Here is a 26608-nt window from a genome sequence, read left to right on the forward strand (position 1 = left end):
CACAGCCACGGAGAAGACACTGCTATTCCCATATTACAGGTGAGGAAGCTGGAGCTCAGAGAGGTTAGCAGGGTCACACAGCAGGTACACGGCAGAGTTTGGGTTAGACCACAGCTCTGCTGGAGCCCGCCTTACTGTATTGGGGGTACTGCCCTAAGAACTCCACATATAATAAATCTAAGTAGGTACTGTCATAATCTCCATTCCACAGATGACTCACTGTATCTTGGAGCTCTGCCATACGAATTCTCTTACCCGCCCAGCATAGACAGTCGTGGAAGCCAGAAGAGCTGGCAGAGTCTAGAAATCGGCTGCCCCCACTCTCACCGCATACCTGAAGAAAGTGGACCCTCTTTCTCACTTCCTAAGAATACCCCCGTGAGGTGACAGCATATCCTCTCAGCCCGTGGCAGGAGACCTCCCCTACAAAGCCCTATTGACCAGAAGAGTCCCATTGCCTGGATTCCATCCACCATGACAGCCTGCCAGAGCGTATCTGAAATGAAGCTCCAAATTCCCAAAGGTTTGCAGGATCGGAGGTAAGCAAAGGAGAAGGGCTTCCCCAGGGCAGGGAAGAAGGAGGAGGGAGAGATTAGCTTTTGTGGGAGAGTGACCCACTTTTCTTCATCTGAACCAAAGGAAGTGGGTTAAACAACTGAAATCCCCCCAAACACCTGTCAACAGCAGAATGGAGAGACCCGTGGCGGTAGAGTCATGTCAACAAACCACAGTGACACACGAGGACATGGATGAATCCCACAAGCATAGAACGAAAAATAAAGCCAGACACAAAAGAGCACAGCGTGTGAGAGAGACTCCATTGCCATGACATTCCACAACAGTCAAGCTCATGTGTGATTTCACAAGTCAGGGCAGCAGTTCCCCACAGCTGTACATGCTGATTAGAGGGGGTTACTAGAGGTCTTCCTTCAGGGGGTGCTGCTGATGTTATCTGTTTGGTGTTGGTTACATGGGTGTGTTCACATTGCAATAATTCATCCCACTGTTCACTAAGGTTTGTGCATTTTCTTGGATGTATGTTACATTTCCATGCATTCGAATGATAATAATGAGGATGACGATGATGGTTTAATTTCTTCTTGTAGTGCCTGTAATCCTAGCACTTTGGGAGGCTGAGGCAGAAGGATCACTTGAGGCCAGGAGTTTGAGACCACCCTGGGCAACATAGCCAGACCTTATCTCTATAAAAAATAAAAATTAGCCAGGCAGGGTGGCTTGCACCTGCAGTCCCAGCTACTCAGGAGGCTGAAGCAGGAGGATCCCTGGAGCCCAGGAGTTCGAGGCTGTAGTGAGCTGTGATTGCACCACAGCACCGCAGCCTGGGTGACAGCTGAGACCCTGTCTCTTAAAAAATTAGGTTCAAACTTCAGCAGGAAGTCCTTTGGACACCCTTCCAGATTATCAGATACCCTTCCAGATTATGAACAACTAAGGTCATGTAGTAGAAAGAAAGCCCCAGCTTTGATATCAGAAAGCTCTGTCTTTGGCTTCTAGTTTAATAACTGTGTTACTTTGATCCGAGTGCTTCATCTCTCTGAGCGTCAGTTTCCCATCTGGAAAATGGCACCAGTGATGCATCTCCTTTAGGCTTCTTGTCATGATTACAGGTAGCATGATTGTCACATGGTAAGTGGCCAATAATAGGAGGAAAAAGTCTAGGGTTCAAACTCAGGCAAGGGGCAGGGCAAACTGCCCTCTTTCTGCACCTCAAGCCCAGAGAGTCTTGTTTCGGAATAACACAAAGCTGGTCACATGCAATGGGGGGATTCCCGGGCCAGTGGTCACAAGAAGGCACTTTCAAAATCATTTGAAATCCCCATGCCCAGCAGCTTCCAGACGGTCATTGCTGGAAGGTTCTTTCCTGTGTTTAGATCCAGCCCAGCCCCCTGTTGCTTCATAAAGGCCACATCTGGTGGGAGGCCACAGAGTCTGGGCATCCAGAAGGAGGCCTGGGGGTCAGACCTGACATGGATCCTGACTCCCGCTCTGTTTTGTCATCTGTTACACGGGGCAGGGAAAACTGATAATATCCAGCTAGTTGGATTGTTACGAGGATTCCTAGACGTAGGGCATGCACGGCACTTGGCAATGTGCTTCGTGCCGAAGAAACACTCAATAATGGTGGTGGGTGGTGTTGTTATTAGTATTAGCTCATGGGAGGCAAACAGCACACTTCCAGGAAGCCCCACAGGAGCCCAGCACATGATTCCATTCCACGGACATTCCTGAGCACCTACTCTGTGCCAGCCCTAGCCAGACTCAGCACACTGTGCAGGGAGCAGAGATGAAGGAGCAAGACAAGGTCCTGCCCACCAGGAACTTACAGTGTCCTCAGAGTGACCAGACACCTTTCCAGCTGGTTGGGACCTGGGCAGTGCAGACAGTCTGTGGCCTGTCCGGTGGGTGCAGGTGAGGGGCTCACACTGATTTGCGTGGAAGTGGGTTGCCCTGCCTGAGGAGTTGGAATGGAGGGCTGACTGTGGACAGCGAGATAATTGTCTGGTGGGTTTGGCCTGAGTCCTGCAGCGAGAAGCCTATAGAACCTCCTGGCACCCCTCTGGTCACCAAGAGGGGCTATGCAAGGCACAGGTGATAGAGTGTCACCGTGGCGTGGGATGGGACTGGGGGCACGCACCTTTTCCGTGCAGAGCGTGGTATGGCTGTGACGCTGGAAGGCAAGGCAACTTTCCTGGCACCTCAAGAGTCTCCAGCTTTGAGGGAATCTAAGGTCAGCACCCTGGGGTAGGCCCAATCTCTGTAGGTGCCAAGGCTTCCATGAGTAGCGGTGAGTGGATGTCAACACTGGGAGCAGGGGAGCAGAGCAGAGGGATACGAGCAGCTGGGGCTCCCGAGACGCTTCTGGAGATGCTCAGCTGACATGGCAAGGCATTATTTTGGGAGGGCCAGCGGGCTGACTTACGTGGGTGGTACAGAGCCATTTCTCCCTGTTAATATGATCCCATAGGGGCTAACAGCCTCATGAGATCTGGCACAAGGGTTAGCCTGGAAGGGTCCACCATCCTCTCCACAGGAAATAATAGCACTTGGGCATGCACAGAACCTTCTATCTTTCTCGCTCGTCGAAGCACATTTTATATTTTGGGCACTGTTTTTCCAAGTGCAGATGAAGTTGGTGGGGCTCTGCAGGGTCTACTTCCTGTCTCTATGAATTTGACTAAGTACCTGACATAAGTGAAATCATACAGCATTTCTCCTTTTCTACTTGGCTTCTTTCATTTAGCACAATGTTCGCAAAGTTCATCTGTGTTGTAGCATACGTCAGAATTTCCTTCATTTTTCAGGCTGAGTCATATCATCTGTTTTTAAAAACAGCTGTGTCAGCCAGGCGTGGTGGCTTACGCCTGTAATCCCAGCACTTTGGGAGGCTGAGGCGGGTGGATCACAAGATCAAGAGATCGAGACCATCCTGGCCAACTTGGTGAAACCCCATCTCTACTAAAAATACAAAAATTAACTGGGTGTGACGGTGCACACCTGTAGTCCCAGCTACTCGGGAGGCTGAGGCAGGTCAATCTCTCGAACCTGGGAGGCCAAGGTTGCAGTGAGTTGAGATTGTGCCACTGCACTCCAGCCTGGGCAACGAGAGCGAAACTCTGTCTCAAAAAAAACCCCAAACAAACAAACAAACAAACAAAAAAACAGCTTTATTGAGATATTCACTCAAGTGTATAATTCAATGTTGTTGGTTTTTGTTTGTTTGTTTTTTGGTTTTTGGTTTTTGGATTTTTTTTTTTTTTTTTTGCAGATTCACAGTTTCACAACCATCACCACAATCTAATTTTAGAATATTTTTCTTTTTCTTTTTTTTGAGACAGGATCTCACTCTGTCACCCAGGCTGCAGTACAGTGGTGCAATCTCGGGTCACTGCAGCCTGAACCTCCTGGGCTCAAGCAATCCTCCCATCTCAGCTTCCCAAGTAGCTGGTACTACAGGCATGCACCACCACACCCAGCTAATTTTTGTATTTTTTGTAGAGATGAGGTTTTGCCATATTGCCCAGGCCGGTCTTGAACTCCTGAGCTCAGGCAATTCATCTGCCTCGACCTCCCAAAGTGCTGGGATTACAGGTGTGAGCCAACACACCAGGCCTAGAACATTTTTGATATCCCAAAAAGAAGGGTCTCTAACCAAGGACTGACCAGAACCCGTTCTTCTCACTTTAAGTCTAATTTTTCCCCCCAAGAGGCCCACAGTCAGGAGCCATATGGTATTGTCATGGGCAGCACCACAGCCCATGTGTCCCCCACTCCAAATCGATGTGTTCAACTCCTAACCCCCAATACTTCAGAATGTGACTGTATTTGGAGGTAGGGCCTTTGAAGAGGTGATTAAGTTAAAATGAAGTTACTAGGGTGGGCCTTAATCCAATATAACTGGTGTCCTTATGAGAAGAAGAGATCAGGACATAGACAGGCACACAGAAAAGATCATGTGAAGACACAGGGAAAAAGTGGCCACCAACAAGCTTGGAGAGAAGCCTCAGAAGGAACCAGCCCCACTGACACCTTCCTCTCAGACATCCAGCCTCCAGAACTGTGAGAAAATAAATTTCTATCGTGTAAGCCACCCAGTTTGTGGGACTTTGTTATGGCGGTGCTGGAAAACTAATGCAGGTGTTGAGAGGCCAGAGAAAATAATGAATACACGGTAGACTTCCTGGAGGAGGTGAGCAGCCGGTAGGTCATTGCTCTCTTTCTTCTATCTGCTCCCCTCTGGTTGGACCCCAGGTATGCACACACGATCCCTGCAGGACAGAGACCTGCTCGGAGACCTGGCCTGGTCCTCAGGGAGCCGCCTATAGTCAGGTCTTCCCTGGTTCATGGGGCTGAGACACATGGCTTCCCAGCTTGCTGCCTCAGTTTCCACCTCCATAAAACAACTCCATAACACATAAAATGACATTTGATGCGTCCCTCTCCAGAGTTAACAGCTTAATGATTAGGAAATATTTGGTGAAATGGTCACTATCTAAATATTTTTGTTATAAATGTAGAAATTGTTTCTTATAAAAAAATTTTTTTTGTAGATTCACAGTTTTGCAACCATCACCACAATCTAATTTTAGAACTTTTTTCTTTTTTTTTTTTTTTGAGACAAGATCTATTGAGGTACAATTTATATAAAATAAAATACATCCATTTGAAGTTTCATGGATTTTTACAAATATATGACATTTGTCAAGCATTTGCATGATAGTGACAGAAACAGACCAGTGACAACTACTGGTCCACTTTAGTCACTGTAGGTGAGTTTTGCCCTCTCCAGAATCTTAAATAGATGGAATCACACAATTTGTAGGATTTTGTATCTGGCTTCTTTTATTTAGCCTAATGCTTTTGAGGTTCATTCGTGTTGCTGCTTGAATTTTAATGCTGAATGGTATTTTGTTGGATGGAGTCATCGTAGTTTGTTTCTCCTTTCTTCAGTTAATGGACACTTGGTTGTTCGTAGTTCTGGGCTACTATGAATATGAGGCTGTTATAAACACTTGTAATTAAGTCTTTGTATGAACACATGCTTTTTTTTTTCCTTTTGAGTAAATGCCAATGAGTAAAATGACTGAGTGTTATACAGTAAGTGCATGTTTAACTTTATAAGAAATTGCCCAACTGTTTTCCAAAGTGGTTGTACCATTTTACATTTCCCACCACAAGTGTAGGTAAGTTTCTGTTGCTTTACACCCTCACTAAATTTTGATTTGGTCCGTCTTTTTAAATTGTAAGCATTCTAATAGGTGCTCAGCAGAATCTCATGTTTTTAATTTTTATTTATCTGATGACTAATGATGCTATGTGCTAATTTGCCCATCTGTATACCTTCTTTAGTGAAGCGTCTGTTGAAATCTGTTGCTTATTTTTTATTGGGTTGTTTATTTTCTTATCAATGAGTATTGACAGTGGTTTTCTATATCTTGGATACAAGTCCTTTATTGGATATGTGCTTTGCAAATATTTTCTTCCATTCAGCGATTTGTTTTCCCATTATCTTTTTTTTTTTTTTTTTTTTTTTTTGAGACAGAGTCTCACTCTGTCACCCAGACTGGAGTTCACTGGTGTTATCTCGGCTCACTGCAACCTCCACCTCCTGGGTTCAAGTGATTCTCTAGTGCCTCATATTCTCAAGTAGCTGGGACTATCGGTGCATGCCACCATGCCCGGCTAAATTTTTTGTATTTTTAGTACAGACAGGTTTTTGTCTTGTTGGCTAGGCTGATCTCAAACTCCTGGGCTCAAGTGATCCTCCTGCCTCGGCCTCCCAAAGTGCTGAGACTGCAGACATGAGCCACCGTGTCCAGCCTCCACTATCTTAACAGGATGTCTGAAAGAGCAGAAGTTATATTTTCTTTTTTTTTTTTTGAAATGAAGTCTCCCTCTTGTCCCCCAGGCTGGAATGCAATGGTGTGATCTCGGCTCACTGCAACCTCCACCTCTTGGGTTCAAGCGATTCTCCTGCCTCAGCCTCTCGAGTAGCTGGGATTACAGGCACCTTCCACCATACCTGGCTAATTTTTGTATTTAGTAGAGATGGGGTTTCACCATGTTGGCCAGGCTCATCTTGAACTGCTGACCTCAGGTGATCCGCCCACCTTGGCCTCCCAAAGTGCTGAAATTACAGGCATGAGCCACTGTGCCCGGCCTGAAGGTAAATTTTTATGAAGTCCTCTTTACTGATTGTTTTTCTCTTATGCGTTGTGCTTTTGGTGTTATATTAAGAAATCTGCCTAATCCAAGGTCACAACAATTTTCTCCCTGGTTTTCTTTTAGAAATTTTATAAGCTTAGGTTTTATATCTAGGTCTATGATCCATTTTTTAAATATTCATTTTTTAAATTGTGGCAAATACAGCATAAAATTTACCATCTTAACCATTTTTTAGTGTACTGTTTAGTGGCGTTAAGTACATTCACATTGTTGTGGAACCATCACCACCATCCATCCATAGTGCTCTTTTAATCTTGCAAAACTGAAACTCTGTACACTTTAAATACTGACTCCCCACTCTCCCCTTCTCTCAGCCCCTGGCAACCACCATTCTACTTCATGTCTCTGTGAATTTGACTAAGTCCCTTGTGTAAGTAAAATCACGACCTTTTCCGACCAGTTTATTTCACTTAGCACAATGTCCTCAAAATTCATCTGTATGGTGAATTTCCTTCCTTTTTAAGGTTGAATAATATATTCTACTTTTTAAAACAGTTTTATTGACTGGGCATGGTGGCTCACACCTGTAATCCCAGCACTTTGGAAGGCCGAGGCAGGCAGGAGGATTGCTTGAGCCCAGAAGTTAGACACCAGCCTAGGCAACATAGCAAGACCCTATCTCTACCAAAAAACACAAAAACAAAAACAAAACAAAATAAAAAAAAACTTTATTGAGATATTAATATACCATATCATTCATTCATTTCAAGTGTATAATTCAATGGGCTTTTGTGTGTGTGTGTGTATCCATAGTTTTGCAACCATTTACAACTATTTGCAAGTATTCTAATTTTAGAACACTTTTGATACCACAAAAAGAAACGCTACCCATCAGTAGTCATTCCCCAATCCCTGTCACCACACACTCCTTTCTCTCAGCCCCTGGAAACCATCATCTACTTTCTGTTTCTGCAGCTGTGCCTACTATGGACATTTCACAGAGCAAAATCATGTGATAATGTGACTTTTGTGACTGGTTTCTTTCATTTAACATAGTGCTTTCAAGGTTTGGCCATGTTATAACATGTATCACTACTCTATTCCTTTTAATGATTGAAGAATATTTCCTTGTATAGATATACCATATTCATCAACCAAATGTCCATGGACATTTGGTTTTTTCCACTTTTTGGTTATAATCAATAATGCTGCTATGAACATTAGTGTACAGTTTTTGTGTGTGGATGCGAAAGTGTTAAAAATGCAAAGTGTTAAAATAGAGACATTTCTCTTGGTATTGTATTAGTCCGTTTTCATGCTGCTGATGAAGACATTCCCAAGACGGGGTAATTTGTACAGGAAAAAAGTTTATTGGACTTACAGTTCCACATGGCTGGGGAGGTCTCACAATATGGTGGAAGGCAAGGAGGAGCAAGTCACATCTTACATGGATGGCAGCAGGCAAAGAAAGAGCTGGTGCAGGCAAACTCCCGTTTTTTTAAAGCCATCAGCTCTCATAAGACTTATTCACTATCATGAGAACAGCACGGGAAAGATCTGCCCCCATGATTCAGTCATCTCCAACTGGGTCCCTCCCACAACACGTGGGAATTAAGGGAGCTACAAGATGAGATTTGGGTGGGGACACAGAGCCAAACCATATCAGGTATATGCCGAGGAGTGGAATTACTGGGTCTTAGGGTAACTCCATGTTTAATGCTTTGAAGAACTGCCAAGCTGTTTTCCACAGTGCCTTCACCATTTTACATTCCCATCAGCAATGTATGAGGGTTCTGGTTTCTCCGCCTCCTCACTAACTCTTGGTATCATCTGTCTTTTTGATCACAGCCATCCTAGTGGGTGTGAAGTGGTATCACATTATGGTTTTCGTTTGCATTTCCCTGATGACTAATGATGCTGAGCATCATTTCACATGCTTGTTGGTCATAAGGTTATCTTCTTTGGAGAAATGTCTTTAAATCTTTTTCCTATTTTAAAGATTGGGTTGTAATATTTTTATTGCTAAGTTATAAGAGCTCTTTAGGTATTCTAGGTACGAGTTCCTTATCACACATATGGTTTTCAAATATTTTCTCTCATTCTGTTTTTTTTTTAATTTTATTGATGGTACAGTTTGCAGCACACATATTTTTCATTTTGATAAAGTTCAAATTATCTTTTTTGTGTCACTTGCACTTTTGGTGTACTAAGAAACCGTTGCTAACTCAGTGTCATGAAGACTTAGTCCTATGTTTTCTTCTAAAAGTTTATTGTTTTTTTCTTTTCTTCTTCTTCTTTTTTTTTTTTTCTTTCTTTCTTTCTTTTTTTTTTTTTTTTTTTTTGAGACAGAGTCTTGCTCTGTCGCCCAGGCTGGAGTGCAGTGGTGCAGTCTTGGCTCACTGCAACCTCCTCCTCCCAGGTTCAAGTGATCCTCCTGCCTCAGCTTCCCGAGTAGCTGGGGTTACAGGCACCTACCACCATGCCTGGCTAATGTTTTGTATTTTTAGTAGAAATGGGGTTTTGCCATGTTGGCCAGGCTGGTCTCGAACTCCTGACCGCTAGTGATCAGCCCGCCTTGGCCTCCCAAAGAGCTGGGATTACAGGTGTGAGCCACCGCACCCAGCCTAAAAGTTCATTGTTTTTTTTTTGTTTTGAGATAGAATCTCACTCTGCTGCCCAGGCTGGAGTGCAGTGGCACCATCACAGCTCAAAGCAGCCTCAACTTCCTGGGTTCAAGCCATCCTCCCACCTCAGCCTCCTGAATAGCTGGGACTACAGGCATGTGCCAACATGCCCATGCCCAGCTCATTTTTTTTTTTTTTTTTTTTGGCAGAGATGAGGTCTCACTATGTTGCCCAGGCTTGTAAAAGATTTATAGTTTACATTTAGGTCTCTGATCCATTTTGAGTTAACTTTTGTATATGGTATAAGGAAGGGGTTCAACTTCATTCTTTTATATGTGGTGTAAAGAAGGGGTTCAACTTCATTCTTTTGCATATGGGTATCCAGTTATCTCAACAATGTTTGTTGAAAATACCATTTTTCCCTATTGAATTGTCTTAGCACCCTTGCACTATGATGAGTTTTGGTTAATTTTTGTATATGGTTAGAGGTATGAATTGAAATTCTTATTTCTTTTCTGTCTTTCTCTCCCTTCCTTCCTCCCCTGATCCCTGTTCTGTTTCCCTCTTTCCTTCTCATCCTCTTTCTTCTTTCTCTCCCTCCCTCTGTTTCTTTCTTTCTCCCTTTCTCTGTCTTTTTTCTTTCTCTTCCCCCTCCTCTCTCCCTTTCTTTCTATTTCTCTCTCTCTCTGTTGATAGTCAGTTGGCCTAGCAACATGGTTGAAAATTCTGTTATTTCTCCATGAACTTCCCTTTGCATCCTTGTCAAAAATAAATTTTCCACATGTGTAAGTCTGATTCTCAATCATCTATTCTGTTCCACTGACCTATTTATCTTTATATCAATATTATATTATCTCAATTACAGTAACTTTTTTTAAGGCAGAGTCTCCCTCTGTCACCCAGGTTGGAATGCAAGGCACAATCATAGCTCACTGCAGCCTTGACCTCCCAGACTCAAGCAATTCTCCTGCCTCAGCCCGCCGGGTAGCTGGGATTACAAGTGTGTGCCACCAAGCCATGCTAATTTATTTTGTTTGTTTGTGAAGACAGGGTCTTGCTATGTTGTCCAGGCTGGTCTTGAACTCCTGGGCTCAAGCAGTTCTCCCACCTCGGCCTCCCAAAGTGCTGGGATTACAGGTGTGAGTTGCCACACCTGGCCCACTTTATAAGTCTTAAAATCAGGTAGTATAAGTCCTGTAATACTGTTACTCTTTTTATAGTTGATTTGGCTATTCTAGATCCCTTGAATTTCCATATGAATTTTGGGATCAATTTGTCAATTTCTATAAGAGAAGTCTGTTAGGATTTTGATTGAGAGTGCACTGACTACAGAGCAAATAAGAATTGACATTGTAACATTATTGGGCCTTCTGATTCATAAGCATGACATATCCCTTGATTTACTTTGGTTTTCCTTGATTTCTCTGAGCATCATTTTATAGTTTTTAATGCACAAGTATCCATGTTTTGGTCAATTTTATCCCTAAATATTTCATATCATTGGATATTATTGTAAATGTATTTTTAAAAAATTTCAGTGTCCAATTACTCATTGCTAGTATGTAGAAGTACAATTATTACAACTATTTCATATTTTCATCTTATATTCTGCAACCTTGCTAAATTCAGTTGTTAGTTCCAGTAGCTTTTTTGTAGCTTCTACAGAATTTTTTATATGGACTATTATGTTGATGCCAATAGACACCAACTCTCTTCTTCCTTTCCAATCTGAAGGCCTTTCATTTCTTTTCTTGGCTGTTACACTAACTGAAATCACCAGTACAATATAGAATAGAAGTGATGAGAGTGGGCATTCTTCCTAATCTTTGGGAGAAAAGCATTCAGTCTTGTACCATTCAACCTGGTGTTAGCCATAGGTTTCTTGTAGATGCCCTTTATCTTTTTTTTTTTTTTTTTTTTTGAGACGTCGCCCAGGCTGGAGTATAGTGGCACAACCTCGGCTCACTTCAACCTCCGCCTCCCGGGTTCAAACAATTTCCCTGCCTTAGTCTCCTGAGAAGCTGGGATTACAGGCCTGTGCCACCACACCCAGCTGATTTTTTTTTTTTTTTTTTTTTGCAGACCACGTTGGACAGGCTGGTCTTGAACTCCCGACCTAAGGTGATCCGCCAGCCTCGGCCTCTGAAAGTGCTGGGATTACAGGCGTGAGCCACTGCACCCGGCCGTAGATGTCCTTTCTCAAGTTGGGGAAGTTCCATTCTGTCTGTTTGTGGACAGTTTTTTAAATCAGGAATGGATGCTGGATTTTGTCAAATGGCATTTGTTTTGTTTTCTTGAATTTGTTGAGATGACCATATGGCTTTCCTTCTTTAGTCTGTTAGTATGGTATATTTACATTGACTGATTTTTAATGCAAACCAATCTTTCATTCCTGGGATAAACCCCACTAGGTCATGGTATATTTTCTTGTTTACCAGCATTTGCCTGTTTGCCAATATTTTGTTAAGAATTTTTTTTATCTATGTTGATGAGGAATCGTAGTCTTGTAGTTTTCATTTCTTGTAACGTCCTTATCTGGTTTTGGTATTAGAATAATGTTGGCTTAGTAGAATGAATTGGGAAGCACTTTCTTTATCTAAATTTTCTGGAAGAATTTGTGTATAATTGGTGTTATGGGCTCAACTGTTTCCCCCCCCCCCCCCCGCCCAATGTGTAATTTGAAGCTGGTACCTCAAATTCTGGTACCTCAGAATATGGCTGTATTTGGAGATAGTGCCTTTAAAGACGTGATTAAGTGGAATCAAGGGTGGGCCCTAATCCAGCATGACTTGTGTCCTTATAAGATAAGTAAATTTAGACACACAAAGAGACACGAGGGATGTGCATGCGCAGAGGAAAGGCCACTTGAGGCCACAGGACGAAGGTGGCATCTTCAAGCCACAGAGAGGGGCCTCAGAATGAAATCAGCCCTGCCAGCATCTTGATCTTGGACTTCCAGACTCCAGAACTGGGAGAGAATAAATTTCTGTTATTGAAGTCCCTCCATTTGTGGTATTTTGTCATGGTAGCCCTAGCAAACTAATACAATTGGTGTTTCTTCTTGCTTAAGTATTTGGTCAAGTTCACCAGTGAAGCCATCTGGACCTGGAGTTTGTTTGTGGGAAGGTTTTAAACTATGCATTCAGTGGCTTTCATAGATACACAGCTATTTCCAGTTGAGTGACTTTGTGTCTTTTGAGGAAATTGACCATTTTATTGTAGTTGTTGAATGTATTCTTACACTCATTTTAATACCAAAAATTACAAATAAAAAAATAAAAACCACCAGTTATTCCACTGTCTCAAGATGTCCATTACTAATGCTTTTACATTGCATCCTTCTAGAAAATATTTATACCTGTGTACACCAACTCCTTTTTGAAAATGCTATGACCTTGTAGTACAGGGTGGTTTTTTTTTTTGTATCATAAATATTATTTGAAAACATGATTATGGATGGATGACTAATAATTTGCTTAACGAACCCCTAATTTAAGTTGCTTCTAATGGGGTGGGGGGAGCATCAAGAAAACACCCCTTCAGTGTCCCTTTTCTGTCTCTAGGAGCAACTCAAGTTGGCATTTGGTTTGCAGTCCCAGAAGTGGAATTACTGGATCAACCAGTTTATTATTGACTCGCTATTGAGCACCCTGAGCTTGGTAGGGGGAGGGTAGAAGGAAAGGGAAGAGCCCGTCCTCTTCCTCAAGGATCAAGCCTCTCTGAAGACCAGCCCAACCAGCATGGCCGGTGGGAATTCCAGTTGAGAAAGTAGCAGTGATGCTGCTCAGAGGCTCTCAGGGGTCCCCGGCCCCAGCCTTGGCCTCCTCGACCTATCTCGGAGTGGCTCTAGTTATCTGCAAGTTGGAGGCTGTATCTTCAGGATTTGGACGTACTGGGCCTTATTTCTCCATTCTTCCTTCTTTGGAATGTGGTGACATCATTAAGTGGTGTTTGTGAAAATGGAGGCAAAGATAGAAGCCAAACTTTGTGCAGACAAGTGAAGGCAGACACTAGTCTTGTTCTCCAATCACTCCCAGTCTGATGAAGCAGTTGCAGCCTTGTCCCAAGGGGGAAGCCCTAGGCTTTTGGAAGAAACAAAGGCCCCTTCCTTCCAGGATCCCTAGTCTGAAGGAAGTGTCAAGATTCATAAACCAAAACATGAAACCTATACAGTTAGCAACACCTGTATATGTTTTGGAATGCATCACCAAATGCAAATAAACACCCTCCCATGCAAGGACCTGTGATTGGATGCAGTGGGTTTTTTCCGGGAAAACTTCCTGGAGAGGAGACGGACCTGGATCCACAGAGAGGAAGCTGGGCAGAGGAAGGGTAGGGGCTGGGTGACGGGGATGACATGTGGACTGTGGTTTGGTATAGCCAGAAGAGGAGGCTGGCAAAGCTAGGGGCAAGAAGGGAAGCCCCAGGGGTCTCTTCTGCCCCTGTTGGCAGGTTCGAGGACACTGAGAGAGATGGGGCAACTTGAAGGTGAGGGGATTACTTGCAATGTCAACTTCCAAGAGTCCTCTTCTTCTGCCTCCCTTGCTGTCTCCTCCCAGTATCTCAATTCTCCCCAAGGCTGGAGGTCAGCCCCTACTTTGCAGTTTTTTGTAGACATGGGGTCTCACTATGTTTTCCAGGCCGGTCTCAAACTCCTGGCCTCAAGCAAAGCTTCCGTGTTGGCCTCCCAAGTGCTGGGATTGCAGGTGTGAGTGACTACGCTGTGCCTAGGCCTCTACTTTGTAACAATCAGATCTTTAACTGGGCACCTACACCTGCCCCCACTCACCACATGACACATGACACCCAACTTGTATGAACATCATCCTCATTCGGTGAGGCCTTGTTATGTGCACTTACAGCTGAGAACTCAGAGACCAGGGAAGGGAGTTCTCCTACCAAGGCCTCACAGCAGGGAAGTGGGGGTGCTGGCATGGGATCTTTTATCAGTGCGACTGCTCAAACCCCCAGGCTCAGCCCAGGTGACCCAGCCCTGAGAGGGGCTCCCAGAGCTCACACTCCCTTGGATTCTCTCCAGTCCCATCTTTCTCATACACACCACCCCCCTTCAAAAAAGGCAAACGGTGCTGACAAAGCCCAGGCCCCGAAGGCTCTCCCTCAGATAATTGTGCCCCCTACGAGGGCAAATTTGGCAATGTCACAACCGTGCTAAGTTGGTTTAGGTAGAATCCCCAATGTTGTCCTCCATATCTGATTGGGTTTCTCGTCCTCCATGGCCCCCAGGTAATGTCTGAGGAACCCACCTGCCTTCAGCAGGAATCCTGGGGGATCGCTTTAGCCAGAGTCTCCCAACCCCCCACGACCCCTGATGTGTCTTCTGGTTAACTTTTCATCCTCAGACCCCACCCTGCTCCTTGGCTATGAATTCCTGCCTTTTCTTATTGTATCTGCCGTTGAGTCCAGTCTCTCTTCCCCACTGCAGAACCCACTGCCATGGCCCTACACATGTCCCCATGGCCCCTTTGAACAAAGCCTGCCTTACTGTGCTTCATGCTTCAACAAGTGTCACTGAGTGATGTTTTATCTTTAACATCTTTCAGATGGGGAAAGAGAGGCCTTTGGGCTAATTTCCTTTCGGATGCATGGGGAAGGCCGATTCTCCTATCTGGTATGTAAACCCCCAAGTCAGGCAGGCCAGAGCACCCAGGGGTGGGGACTGTACCAACTGGCTGTGGGCAGGGCTGTGGGGGTGGGAGGAGGAGTTGGAGCCTCCTTTTTCTAGGGCATGTGTCACCTGCCTCCTGCCCAGGGGCATTGCCCCGGCACTCCCCTGCCAGTGTGCGAGGCAGCCTGAAGCTGGAGCCTGCTCCCCGCAGCCTCTGGAGCGTATTTCAGACCTTTCAAGACCTATGTTGCTGGCCCCCCAGAACCCGGAACATGGCAGATGGGGCGCAGGCCAACCCCAAAGCGTTCAAAAAGAAGATGCTGGATAGATGCTCCTCTGGGTGGAGGGACCCATGCTTTCGAGCCTCCTGTCCTTCAAGAACCCCCAGGTAGGTCCCTGCTACCCTGAGATGGAATCCCCCAGGGAGAGGCAGGGACAGGGGTGAGGGACTGGTTCCTAGAATTCCTTTGTCCTGAGAGTCTGCGTGGCGGGCTGAGATGGTCACTACTTTTCCAGCACTAAATGGGGATCATTTAGTCAACCCTCACGTGGCATTCATGTGGCCCAGGGAGAGTGAGGCCACAACCCTCATGTGGCCCAGGGAGGCTGAGGCCACACATTTTGGAAGCGGTGCTGGGACCAGAATCCAGGGACCTAGGACTCCTGACTTTGGGTTCAAGCCCCAGCTGCTAGGCTGGGTCACATGACTTCCTTCCAGGACTCCCTAGTGTGTGCATGGGAGGTCCGGCCTGAGACAGTGGGCTTCCTGTCCTGGAGCTGATGTGTAGAGGGGGTTCCTGCCAGAGTGGGGGGCAAGGAGGTACTCGTGCCTCCTGGCTCTGCCATCTGGGGTGTGCTCTTCCAGGAGGGGCTGGGCAGGTGCTGATGACAGCACTAGGAGCAGCAACTAGGACATCCAGGGACATCATTGATGACACCTGTCATGAGGCTCAGGAAGGGAGCAGCAGGTCCAGCACTGCCAGGGGTGAAGGGGATGGACTCAAGCTCCGGGTTTTGTCCTCCCTCAGGTCTAGCCTGGGTATGAAGAAGTTCTTTGCCGTGGCCATCCTTGCCAGCAGTGGTGAGTAAAGACTCCAGGGGGCTCCTCCTTCTCTCCCACTCCTGGCCTGTCTCCCATGACCTTGGGCGCCTGAGTTAGGGTTCCACTGATCAGCCTTTGTTCCTTCCTCTCTCTGGGCTTTGCTTCCTGGCTCAGCCCAGCAGACTGCACCCAATTCTGGGGTTGTTTACCCCTCCAGCCACCTGTAAACAGGCTTTTATGAGCCCCAGGGGGCAGGGCGCAGGGCTGAGCAAGCATCATAAAATGCTGGTGTTGGCTGGGCATTTGTGTACCTGAGTGTGTATTAGCGTGTGTCCATCAGACAGGAGTTAATGATTTTGTGTGCAGACAGGCGCAGGTACCTATGTGTGTGTAGGTGTGCCTGAGCACTTGATGATGTCTATGTGTGCAACACGCATCTATAAAGTATGTGACACTGTAGGCACCTGAGTGCAAGCCCGTTTGTGTTCTTCGTGTAAGCGTGTGTTAATTGGGGTGTGTGTCTCCAGAGCGTGCTTACGGATGTAGGGTGCACAGATCTGCAGAAGGGTGTGTGTGTGTGTGTGTAGGGTGGGTGTCTGTGTACTGCAGAGTGGTGGGAGGTCAGGGGCTTCTTTCTGGGGGTGGTACCCAGGGTATCATGGCTCTGGGCAGCCCCCCATAGGATTGTTGTGTGAGGCTCTCGACACAAACCTGACCCTACCACTCGTCCCAGCATCATTCATGTGGCAGGTGTCCCAGTTCCATGGACCATTGGCTGGGCCTCTCGCTGGCCTTTCATGCAGCCTGTTAAACCTCACCAGAACACAGCCTGGCTTGAGGAAAAGAAATAAATGCCAAAAACCAAAATAAGGTTCCACGTGAGAGAGGGCTGGCTGCATTCAGGCAAAGTGACCTGTTATTGAGGAGATGACCGCTTGAGTTCAGCCCAAGCCACTGGTTAGGGGCAGAGCCTTCAACCCCACTGAATGCGGACTTGGATTCCTTCGCTGGGACTGTCAGTGTGGATGTGGCCTTGGGCCGGGCCCCTGCGTTGTGTATGTGAGTGCATCTGTAATGCACGAGGGTGTGAGTGTGCAAGTGTGTGTGTGTATCAGGTATGGGTGTGTGTGTATCAGGTATGTGTGTGTGTATACGGTATGTGTGTGTGTATCAGGTACGTGTGTGTGTGTCTATCAGGTAGGTGTGTGTGGGTGAGTGTAGGTGAGTTTGAGGTGTCTGGGGGTGAGTGTGTGTGCAAGTGTATGTGGTGTGTAGAGGAGAGTGTGACGTGGGCAGGTGTGTGAATGTGTGTGAGATGAGTGTGTGTGTGTCTGTGTGTGTGTGCACCCTGTGCATGGCTGCGTAGGTTTCTTGCTCTTCTTCTCTTGCCACATGGGAGTTGCCGGTCAGGGGGTCCCAGGGACTGGAGGTGCCCCCTCCCCCAGGGTAACATTTACAAGGCCAGGGGTGGATGGGGAGGAGGCCAGGGCCTCACAGTGGCTGGGTCCCTCCTCAAGGTGCTGTGGGGGTCAGGCACTCTACACACCTTCGTGATCACACTTCAACCTCCAAGGTGCCCTGCAAGGAGGGCATCATTATCCCCATCCTCTGCTTTGGGAATTGCAATCTGAGAGGTTGCTAGTATGTGCCAAGCCTCAAGCAGGGCACTGGCCTGCCTGATCTCTCATGGTTGAGATTGTTACTCCCATATTACAGATGGGAGAACAGAGCCCCAGGGAGTCCCAGCTGGCCTTGGTTATTGGCCTAGGTCTGTCTGACTCCAGAGTCAATGCTCTTCCCACTAAGACACATTGAGGGGGCGAGTTCCCTGTCGTTAGAGATGTCGGATACCATGTCTCTGGAAGCAAGCAAGAGTGGCCTTTGGGATTCCCCTGAGCCACCAGTTTCTGAAACTGTTGACTTTCCCCTCTCCCAGTACATTTCCTCATTCAGGCTGGGGAGCAGGGTGGGGACATGGAGAGAGCAGCAGGAAGGGTGCTGAGCTAGGCCCCTCATGCTGACTGCAGCTGGAATGGCTGGGGTGGGGGAAGCAGGCAGAGCTGTGCTGCTCTGTGGTTAGCTTCCCAGCTCCAGAGCACACAAACCCCGGGCAGTCTGGGCTCTGCCCCTTCCAGCCTGTGGGACCTGGGCAAGCCCGCACCTTTCTGAGCCTTAGTTTCCTCACCCATAAAATGGTGATAGATTGGGTCTCCTGCTGGTGCGCGTAGGGCAGCTTCCCCCAGGTAAGGACTGTAGGTGCCAGACTGGGCGTGTGGACCCAGTGCTGCATCCAGGAGGATGTGCAGAGGCAGCGCAGGCGATTCAGAGAGCCACTGCACGGGCACAGACTGCAAGACAGAGAGAAGCAGTGGCAAGGGGAGAATGTGTCCTGGGGTGGGCTGGCCTGGCAGATGCCATGAAGCTGATTTCGCTGGTGCAGGGAGTGTCCTTGCACTATTTCTCCCTCTGTATGTGTGTGGGGAGAGTGTTTTCCTTCGTTCTACCCCCAGCCAGTATCAGCCTGTACTACAAAGGCTTTTCTGTTTCTTCATTAACGACCAGAGCACCGAATTGTCTCTGGATTGATCCTGAGATGCACCAGCCCCGGGATCATGGTGGGGACTCTGAGGCCCCCAGGAGGGCAGAGGCAGGAGGCAGAGGCCAGGAAGGGACCCAGAATCAACCCCCTGAGCTTGCTAACATCATGTGGCCTTTGCGAAGCCTCCTCCAGCATACCAGGCGCTTGGGCATCCCCCTTGAGAAGTGTGTACAGCCAAGTGGTAGAGGGTGTGGGTGCAAAACCCTCACTGCCTGGGTCCAAATTCTGTCTCCACTGCTTTCTGACAATAGGACCTAGAGCAAGTTACGAAATGCACTGGGCCTCAGTCTTCTCATCGACGTAGTGGGATAACAAGAGCGTGCATAGGGTTGCAGTGCGCACTCAATGGGTTCATGCACGGAAGGAGCTTGGGACAGTACCTGGCATGGAGCAAGCCCCCAGCAAGGATGACCTGCATTGTTTTCTTGGGGCTGCAGGGCTTACTGCTGGGATGTGGGTGCACACCATGCATGGTATCTTGTAGATTTCTTTCCTCCTGCTTAGCTGCCCACCCTTCTTGCCCCAGCTTCCTCTCCTGCTTTCTCCTTCCTTCTCCCACCTACCCTAGGTATTGAGAGGATGGTCAGACCAGACTCTCAGGATGAGAGAGGATGGGAGCAGCCAGCCATGGGGCAGAGGCTCAGATCACCCCCTTGGTTCTCTTGCAGTTCTGTCCACAGCCCACAGCAGCCTGCTCAACCTGAGGGCCATGGTGGAGGCCGTCACGGGGAGGAACGCCATCCTGTCCTTCGTGGGTTACGGTTGCTACTGTGGGCTGGGGGGCCGTGGCCAGCCGAAGGATGAGGTGGACTGGTAGGTACCAGACCTGGGCGCCTGTCAGGGGCCAAATGAGGACAGCTGAAGGTCAGACTGAACTTGCCCTCCATCCCTGAGAGGGGGAGACCTTCTTTCCCCAAGGGATCCGGCTTCTTTGATGAGTTGGTGACCGGAGCCTGGTCTTTGACTATGTTCTTTCCAAACTGTCTTGGGCGCTTTCTGTTGTCCATCTCCAAGGTCATGGACTTGGAAGTGTTTCAGCCCCTCCTCTCTCTAGGAAGGGACCTTTGACTGTGGTAGAGCAGTCATACAGCTGACACCCCACAAAGGCAAGGGCTGTGACCCATGCCCACCTCAGGCTGGAGGCTCTGGAAGACAGGACCGTGCCTCCTCCATCAGTCTGGGAGCTCCCAGCAACCATGGCTTGTCTTCTCCTCCTATTTCCCCAACAGCAGCCAGCACCAAGTTTGTATCACAGAAAGCTTAATAAATGCATGTTGACTAGCTGACTTCACTCCCCCAGAGGTGAGGGACAGCCACACTGCCTGTGCTTCTTGTCCCCCATCCTACTAGTCCCTGTTGACAACTCCAGACCTTTGTCCCTCCCTGGCCATGAGGCACTGCCAGGGGTAGCCTCTGCCTACAGTCGACGCTCCTCCAACCTTGACGTAAACCCAGGCAGCCCCTGATCCCTCCCACAGCTGCAGCCAGGGCTCTGGGGGAAAGCTGGGAGTCCTGTGGATAGAACAAAGACACAGGGGAGAATGTGTCCTAGGGTGGGCAGGCCTGGCAGGTGCCACAAAGCTGAAGCTGTGAGGATCGGAACCTGGGGTACCGGCCCCAGCTCTGCTTGGCTGTGTGACCTCAGACAAGTAACTGTCCCTCTCTGGGCTTCAGTTAGAATGTTTGACCTGTGAGAGACTGGAAGAGATGATCAGAGGTTTCTGCTGGTGGGAGATGGGCCAGCCTGGCCATGACTGTCCACTCACCTTTGCCGCTCCCTAGGTGCTGCCACGCCCACGACTGCTGCTACCAGAAACTCTTTGACCAGGGCTGTCACCCCTATGTGGACCACTATGATCACACCATCGAGAACAACACTGAGATAGTCTGCAGTGAGTTCCTCCCCTGTCACCTGGGCCCCTGGAGAAGGGAGTGGCTGGTTCCACCAGGCTGTGCTGGGATGGTGGACAGGCTTGCCAGATTAAATAAAGGCTGCCGGCTGGGTGCGGAGGCTCACGCCTGTAATCCCAGCACTTTGGGAGGCCGAGGCGAGTGGATCACTTGAGGTCAGGAGTTCGAGACCAGCCTGGCTAACATGATGAAAACCCGTCTCTACTGAAAACACAAAAATTAGCCAGGCGTGGTGGCGCACACCTGTAATCACAGCTGCTGGAGAGGCTGAGACATGAGAATCACTTCGAACCTGGGAGGCAGAGGTTGCAGTGAGCCAAGATCGCACACCACTGCACTCCCGCCTGGGCAACAGAGTGAGACTCTGCCTCAAAAAAAAAGGAAAGAAAGAAATACAGGCTGCCTAGTGAAACTCATTTCTTAGATATACAATAAAAATGTTTTAATATTAAATACGTCCTAAATATTGCATGGGACATATTGATACTCAAAACTAAATGCTAGTATAAAATTAATTAATATTTATAGAAAATGAAATGTTTAGGACATACTTCTACTAACACATGTACTTTTTTTATTTTATTTTATTTTATTTTTTTTTGAGAAGGAGTCTTGCTATGTCACCAGGCTGGAGTGCAGTGGCGCAATCTCAGCTCACTGCAACCTCTGCCTCCCAGGTTCAAGTGATTCTCCTGCCTCAGCCTCCCAAGTAGCTGGGACCACAGGTGCACGCCACCATGCCCAGCTAATTTTTGTACTTTTAGGAGAGATAGGGTTTCACCATGTTGGCTAGGATGGTCTTGATTTCTTGACTTCGTGATCCACCCGCCTCGGCTTCCCAAAGTACTGGGATTACAGGTGTGAGCCACCGCGTCCAGCCAAACATGTACTATTTACCTGAAATTTTAATTAATTAATTAATTAAAACAGGGTCTTGCTCTGTTGCCCAGGCTGGAGTACAGTGGTGCCATTGTAGCTCACTGCAGCCTTGACCTCCAGGGCTAAAGTGATCCTCCTGTCTCAGTCTCCCGAGTAGCTGGGATTACAGGCAAGTGCCACCACGCACAGTTGATTTTTGTATTTTTTGCGGAGATGGGGTCTCACTATGTTGCCCAGGCTGGTCTTGAACTCCTGGCCTCCAGCAATCCTCCCACCTCTGCCTCCCAAAGAGTCCGCTGGGATTATGGGTATGAGCCACTAGCCAGCCCAGCCTGAAATTGAAATTTAACCAGGCATCCTGTGTTTTGATTTTGGTTTTGCTTTTTTTGCTAAATCTAAATCTGACCAGCCTAGCTGTGGCTCGAGAACATCTCCCTGAGGTGCTCTGAGGCTCCAGTCCTGGAATTGGCATCCCAATTCTCCCGTCTCCCAAATTCTGAGTGATTCTGATTCAGTGGGTGTGGGTGGGGCCCAGGAATTTGGCATTCAGCCAGCTCCCCAGATGGTTCTGAGGCTGCAGCTCTGCAGGGAAGCTCTGAGGCATGCTGGCCTGGGAGTCGGGGGACCTGGGTTTGAACTCTGGTTCTGTCACCATCTCCTCGCTCCGTGTAGCCCTGGGCAGGTCCTTCCCCGCCTGGCCTCAGTTTCCTCACTCATGGGTCCATTGAGGGGTTTGGATCAGAGCAGACTCTTTCTCTTCTGGTTCTGTCACTCGGACCCCACCAGCAGAGGTGGCTCCATCCCAGGACGCCCAGTGTTTCTAGGGATCCAAGGTATTAGCACCTGGCCTGGTGTGTTCCCTCATTTACTATGAACTTGCTGTGGCTATTTCCCAACTGAGACATGTAGGTAAGCGCAAGTGGCATCCAGGTAGCAGTGCCCAGTTTTCCCTGCCCTGCTCCACTCTGTGCCCCTCTCTGAGGCAGGACCCCCCCCTGGCCCAGCCTGTGAGCAGCCACTGGGCCTTCTTTGCCCCCATGTCTTTACCTGGTACTACCAGTTGTTGCTCACAAGCAATGCTGGCTTTGCAAAGACACTCACATCTCCTGTCATCTGGGAAGGAGTCTAGTGGAGACTGGGGTGCAATTTGGGACCCCTTGGGAGCCCAGATCTCTGTGGTCCTCATGTTCTGCTGTTCAAACATGAGGTGGAGGGGCTGGCCTGAGACAGCAGATGCCCCCCTATTAAAGCAGCTGGAGGAGAGAGATTCTCCCCCCACCACCACCTACCAGGGGTAACGGACTAACTTAAAGCAGTGACTTTCATGCTGGGTTTGGGGGATCCCTCGGACCATTGGAGCCAGAGGCCTTGAGAGTTGATAGCCACACAGTTCCTGAGAGGTTCAGCTGGTACTTCAGTGTATTTTATCATTAAGCAACTTCTTCTGGGGCTGTCTGATGCACCAGCCTTCTTTACACAGTTTCATTTAAGAGACAGGATTTTGTTGGTAGAAAGTACGAAAAGTTTGCAGACTGATCAAGCTAATTGGAGGTTCTCAAAGGGTCGTCCCTGAACCAGCAACAGCAGCAGCTGCAGCACCCAGGAAATTGTTAGAAATGCCAATTATCAGGCCCCACCCAGACCTACTGAATCTGACACTTAGGGGTGAGGTCCAGCAGTCTTAGTTGGAGCAAACCTTCCAGCTGATTCTATTGTGCACCTGAGGATGATTCCTGAAATCTACTAATTATAACAACAGCACAGGGACAAACAACAGTAGCATTTGCCCTGGATTAGGCATGTGCTAGGCTCTTAGGCGTTGACTAAGCTTTTGACAAGTGTTTTTCCCATTCATTTCTTACCAATAACTCCATCTTTTTTTTTTTAAGACAAAGTTTGGCTCTTGTTGCCCAGGCTGGAGTGCAGTGGCATAATCTCGGCTTACTGCAACCTCGGCCTCCAGGGTTCAAGCGATTCTCCTGCCTCAGTCTCCCTCAGCTGGGATTACAGGCGTCCACCACTATGCCTGGCTAATTTTTCTATTTTTAGTAGAGATGGGGTTTCACCATGTTGGCCAGGCTGGTCTCGAACTCCTGACCTCAGGCGATCCGCCTCAGCCTCCCAAAGTACTGGGATTATAGGCGTGAGCCAGTATGCCCGGCAATAACTCCCTCTTCAGTGGGCTTTCTTTGAATCTGTGATTGAAGGGAAGAGGTCTGGGATGGCAGGAAGTAACGGGCCTGGGGGTGTGAGAGGTGCTTTAGTTCTGTGGGTGACTTAGGTAAACCCATCCCCCTTTCTGGGGCTCAGTTTCCCCAGTTATGCAATAACTGTGTTGGGCTTCAGTGGTTCCCTAATTTTACTATGCACCAGAGTCACCTAGAGAGCTTGTTACAACACAGACTGCTGGGCCCCAGCCCAGAGCTGCTGACCTTGCAGGAGGAGGGTGGGGCCCGTGAGTGGTGCTGGTCCTGCCACCCGGGGAACACATTCCAAGGACCACTGGGTTCTCCAAGTCTGTGTGCTCCTCCTCCCCAGCAGTGGTCCTGGGGGAGCCACTGCCCCTTTCATCCACAGCCTTTGCCGCCCCCATCCCCCTATAGGTGACCTCAACAAGACAGAGTGTGACAAGCAGACATGCGTGTGTGACAAGAACGTGGTTCTGTGCCTCATGAACCAGACGTACCGAGAGGAGTACCGCGGCTTCCTCAATGTCTACTGCCAGGGCCCCACGCCCAACTGCAGCATCTATGAACCACCCCCTGAGGAGGTCACCTAGAGTTACCAATCCCCGGCGTCCCCCACCCCTCCCTAAAGCCTCTGAGGTCTGAGAGAGAAGAGCGGGTGGAGGGGATCAGATGAGGAGCAGGGAGGGCAGGAGCCAGGCTGGGAGCCCAAAGGTTGCTGGCTGCCTCCCCCTGGAGCTCTCCAGCCAGGGCTCAGCCCCCAGAGGACTCAGGAAGGCCTGGGTCTTGACTCTCCCAGCCCAACCCAGCCCCAAGCATGGGTGCATCCTGCCGCTGGTTCTGGACTGGGTGGGAGGCATGGAGCTTGTAGGAGTCTCTCCTGAGGGTGGCTGGGAAGACCCGAGAGAGAGGAAGAGGGGCCTCTGAGTGGGGCCTCTGTTGCTGGCGCCAGCTTGACTCCCCGGAGCCTTCAAGAGTCTGAGCTGCCAGCCCAGGTCCAGAGCTGGGTGCATCCTCGGCCCAAGATCACAGGAAGGCAGATTGCTGGTCACGAAACCTGGGTTCCGGGAGCCCCTCAGCTGATCCCACAGGATGGCCTGGGGTGGTGGCTACTTTGGGCTTGAGGCTCTCTCGAGCCCCACTCACAGAGCAGGTGCCCCACCCCAGCCCTCACTGAGGTGGCCATGAGTCCAGTTCAGACCCTAGGGGATGTGCAGTGCTGAGCGTCCCAGCCCCGAAGTCCAGCCTCTGAGCAGGCTCCTGGGCACTGACAGAGCCACACACCCAGGTACACCTCACAGGCTAATATGGGGACACACGAAAATGTGGCCTCCAAAACCTGCAAGTCTTCTCTGTGCCCCTCATCGACCCATGCATGTCACCCAACCCTGCCCTGCCACACCACGTGGGTCTGAGGAGCGCCTCTACCCCCGCCCTCCGGGTCCCTGACAGACACTGCCCTCCTGGCCTGCACCTGGAACAGCAGCCAAAACAATGGAGGGGGACCCACACCCTCTCTCCCTGGGCTGTGGGCAGGCGTCACAAGTCCCATTGGTGGGGAAGAGGCTGAGGGCTGAGACCCACCTCAGTGAAGAGGGAAACGTAAGCAGGGAGAGCATTAAGGCGGGAGGCTGCCTGGAAATTTCTAGAAGAGGGTCAAGGTAGGAGGCTACATGGAAGCTTCTAGAAGGCAGTAAGGAACAGGATGGTGAAGGAGAGGGGAGAAGATGGGAGCATGGAGAGACGAGGTGAGTGACAGCCGCCAGCAGGGAGGGGCCTCCAGGCAGCACAGAGGAGTTGGGGGGCAGGGCCTTATGGCGCTGGGTTCCTGTGTGGGGCGTGCAGCTGGGGCTGAAGTAGAGGGGACGGCCTTGCGGCCCCCAGCACTGTTGTTTCTCCAGGTGCACCATAACCTCCTCCTTACCTGCCCGAACCTCAACTCAGGGTCAGCGGCCTCCATGGAGCCAGCCCCACCTGCCCAAGGACCACTGAGGCCATCCTCCGCCTGGACTCAACAGCCGCCAGCAAGTTTGCCTGGCAGTGTCCCTGGGGTACCATTGTCACTGGGGAGGGAGAGCCAGGAAGGGTGGAGAAGGAGGCAGAAGGGGCACGTATGAAAAAGAGGACAGGAAGCCTCACCAGAGGCAGTTTCCAGAGCCCCAGTCTTGGAGACAAGGACACTGCCACCCAACGCCACAGTCAGTGTGGGAGGGGCCCACGTCCCCCACCCCCCACGCCACACCGCTGCCTCCTGCTGGCCATGGTCCTCTGGCTGGGAGGAATGCAGGTTCCCAGCTGTACCCCTCTTCCCCGCACACACACCCTCCCCTGTCCCACGGAAAGTCTAGGCCAGGATCTGGCGATGGGATTCTGCTGCCCAGGGGTCCTGCCCGCCCTCACTCACCCCAGGTGCTTCGGATGCTGCAGGTCCCAGAGAAACTCCACAGGACTTGGCTTCCCCTGCTCAAATGAATAAAGGCCTCCTACCTCAACTCCCCATGGCTGGGCCCTCCTTGGCCAGGCGTCGAGGGAGGGCATGGTGACTCCCCCTGCTTCTCCAGCTCTGGGAAAGGTGGGTTCCCATGCCCCGTAGCTGGCATGGCCCATCTCCCTCCTGCCCCCAGCCTGGGGGTGAGAAGTGGTGCCCAGGCCATGGACCCTAGCCCCCATGGTCTAGCAGTGGGACGATGACCGTGGTATGATGATAATGACAGGGCTAAGAACTTTTCAGGCCCAGATCTCTGCAATACTCTCTCCACCCATTTCTGTTGAATAACTGAGGCCCAGAGAGTTCAAGTCACACAGGTCACAAGTGATGGGGCTGGGCTCTGGGCTCTGAGTCCTCTGTGTTGGACTTTTTTTTTTTTTTTTTTTTTAAGACAGAGTCTCACCATATTGTCCAGGCTGGAGTGCAGTGGCGCGATCTCGGCTCACTGCAACCTCCACCTCCTGGATTCAAGTGATTCTCCTCCTCAGTCTCCCGAGTAGCTGGGATTACAGGCGCGCGCCACCAGGCCCAGCTAATTTTTGTATTTTTATTAGAGACAGTGTTCCACC

General features: G+C 49.2%; 1 protein-coding gene across 2 annotated transcripts; it reads left to right on the forward strand.

The window, feature by feature from the left end:
- Positions 1–26043, forward strand: PLA2G2F (phospholipase A2 group IIF). 2 transcript variants are annotated; one of them, XM_009200862.4, is made up of 9 exons: positions 1–39; positions 212–539; positions 14870–14937; positions 15197–15322; positions 15963–16015; positions 19244–19388; positions 20358–20467; positions 23969–24135; positions 25453–26043. In XM_009200862.4, the coding sequence occupies exons 4-9, from the start codon at positions 15207–15209 to the stop codon at positions 25666–25668; spliced, it is 807 nt and encodes a 268-aa protein (XP_009199126.2). In that variant the 5' UTR covers positions 1–39; positions 212–539; positions 14870–14937; positions 15197–15206; the 3' UTR covers positions 25669–26043. The 2 variants fall into 2 exon arrangements, with proteins under 2 accessions (XP_009199126.2, XP_017813303.1); XM_017957814.2 differs by lacking the exons at positions 1–39; positions 212–539; positions 14870–14937 and having other exon boundaries at positions 15067–15322; positions 23969–25545.
- The last annotated feature ends 565 nt before the right edge of the window (positions 26044–26608 follow it).

Source organism: Papio anubis, chromosome 1, assembly GCF_008728515.1.
Source record: "Papio anubis isolate 15944 chromosome 1, Panubis1.0, whole genome shotgun sequence".
Lineage (NCBI taxonomy): Eukaryota > Metazoa > Chordata > Mammalia > Primates > Cercopithecidae > Papio > Papio anubis.